This window comes from Rutilus rutilus (genome assembly GCF_951802725.1).
Source record: "Rutilus rutilus genome assembly, chromosome: 18".
Classification (NCBI taxonomy): Eukaryota; Metazoa; Chordata; class Actinopteri; order Cypriniformes; family Leuciscidae; genus Rutilus; species Rutilus rutilus.
In genome coordinates, this window is record NC_140231.1 from 33,457,932 (window position 1) to 33,460,431 (window position 2,500).

The window sequence follows — 2,500 nt, forward strand, 5'->3', positions numbered from 1 at the left end:
ATTTACATTGGGTATTTTATATTATACTATTTTATGTCCAAAAGAGATATAAACATTTAAGTGTTTAATGGCACAAGCAATAAATAGAGGGAAAGTCCATGTATTTTAAAGAGAAAAATGTAAAATAAAAATTAATATGCATTCATATCCGTGGTTCAGTCAGATAAACATTATAAAAATGTTTAAATGGTAAAATAAATGACAATACATGCATGAGGAATAAATAAAGAAATGTATAATATAATATAATATAATATAACCAAAATAGACATAAATATTGAGGTTTTACAACAATGTGCAAAATAGAAACAATATTTTGTAAGTTCTTTAAGGTCTGCATTAATGAGCGAGGGCGATCGGCTCACATTCGCATGGTTTAAGTCGAGCTTAATTAGTCTGGGCCGATTATCCGACTCACTGACCATTTGCTCACTGGACGAGACCGAGACGGCCAGCGGCAAAGCACAGCATTATGGGTAAATGAGTGTGATGTGACCTGGCCCGGTGTGTTTTACCGGATAATACCGCTGTGAAACCACAAACTTTAGAAAAACAACCAACACTGAAGGCGAGAGGAAAAGACACTCGAACAAGAGCCATAAATCAGGAATCAAACGCCACCAAAACCACAGCCGAACGTGTGATGCGAACGACTCGCTCATGAATCTGTGAACTGGTTCAAACAAACCATCAAAACAACAATCATTCACAATGGAAAGCCAAACAATCCCATAATGCTCAGCGACAGGCGAGTTTCTCCACTCTTACCTGCTAATCTGGAGTTGACGTACGGCGGAGAGATGTTGTCATGTGACCCGAGGTCCCGGCCGGGCATGTGACCGTACTGAGAGCCGTCAGCGTAATTCTGCAGGGGTCAGAGGTCAAAGGTCAAACAAACCTTCTAAACAAGACACGTGGTTAAATACGGTAAATATAATGAACTCAAATGACACAAATTTATACACGACGAAATAAAATTATATTTTACTAAGCCCATACATGGCTCAAAAAGATAATAATATGAATTAAAATTCAATAAATATGTAAATTATCAAATAAAAAAGAATACTTAAATTACATTATATTTTATGTCATTTAAGTGTTTAATGGCACAAGCAATAAATAGAGGGAAAGTCCATGTATTTTAAACAGAAAAGTGTGAAATAAAAATTAATATGCATGTAATATGGTTCAATAACATCATAAATTAAAATTACAAGAAATGTATACATGGTAAAACAAATGACAATACATGCATGATAAATAGATAAATGTATAATATAATATAATATAATATAAATATAATATAATATAATATAATATAAATATAATATAATATAAATATAATATAATATAATATAATATAATATAATATAATATAAATATAATATAATATAATATAATATAATATAATATAATATAATATAATATAATATAATATAATATAATATAATATAAATATAATATAATTAATATAAATATAATATAATATAAATATAATATAATATAATATAATATAATATAATATAATATAATATAATATAATATAATGGCTAAATTACCCATAAATAGTGACGTGTTTATTGAAGTGTGGCCCTATTTAAACAAATAATATACATACATATACATGGATAAATATTCAATTAAAATGGCAATAAACATATAAATGTTAATACACAATAAACAAATAATATAATATAAAATACTTTAATATAATATAATCAGACAGAAATATATATAGGGCCTAATAGACAGATATTTTTGGTGTTTAACGGCACAAAGAGAGTTCAGTAAAATATAAACAGTTTAAATGATATTTTATATATATAGTTAATAATACAGTTCATCTTATTGTGCACAATGTCACGCCACTGACATCACAGATCCCTCTTCAGTCTTCCTCTTGATCCTGTCCAGCCTTACATTTTTCCCAGCTGAATATTCATAACTGGCATAAACGAGTTCACAGGTCATATGCTCAAGTATTACCGTCAGTGTGTGGCTTTTTAAGGTAAATCAGTGTTAAAAAAACAAGAGTGTGTCGCGTCACCTACAACCTTTCACTGTCATTCAGGAGTAAAGGCTTTTGATCCCCCTTTAACTGCTATTAAACGAGTCCCGGAGCGTCAGACACACATTCCGGGTCACTGGAAATACAGTGTGTTGACGTTCCAGCTCGGGAAAGTTCACGGGATGTTTCCCATAAGGGTGAGGATTTGAATTCATTTGCATTCGGTGGACGTGTGGATCTGAAAGTGCTCCGTAAGCAAGTCCTTGATTCTCCTCTGCAAACCTGACACTAGTTCTGCTGGAGACACACACTCCTCTACCTCGAGTCACCTTTGACCTTTCAGACACACAGGCCAAGCAGAATCAGCTCTGAAAGACTAGTGTTCCACATCCTACATCACAGATGCAAAGGCTACACTGATGACACAATCCCACAATGCACTGCAACTACATCATAATGCAAGAATGCTCATCCAAGGTGGCAGATGAG

General features: G+C 32.3%; 1 protein-coding gene across 1 annotated transcript in view; it reads right to left on the reverse strand.

The window, feature by feature from the left end:
- Positions 1-2,500, reverse strand: part of tcf4 (transcription factor 4) — a 176,822-nt gene that overhangs the window by 136,569 nt on the left and 37,753 nt on the right. Inside the window, 1 exon segment of the mRNA XM_084387639.1 lies at positions 769-865. Coding sequence (XP_084243765.1) covers positions 769-865 — 97 coding nt within the window.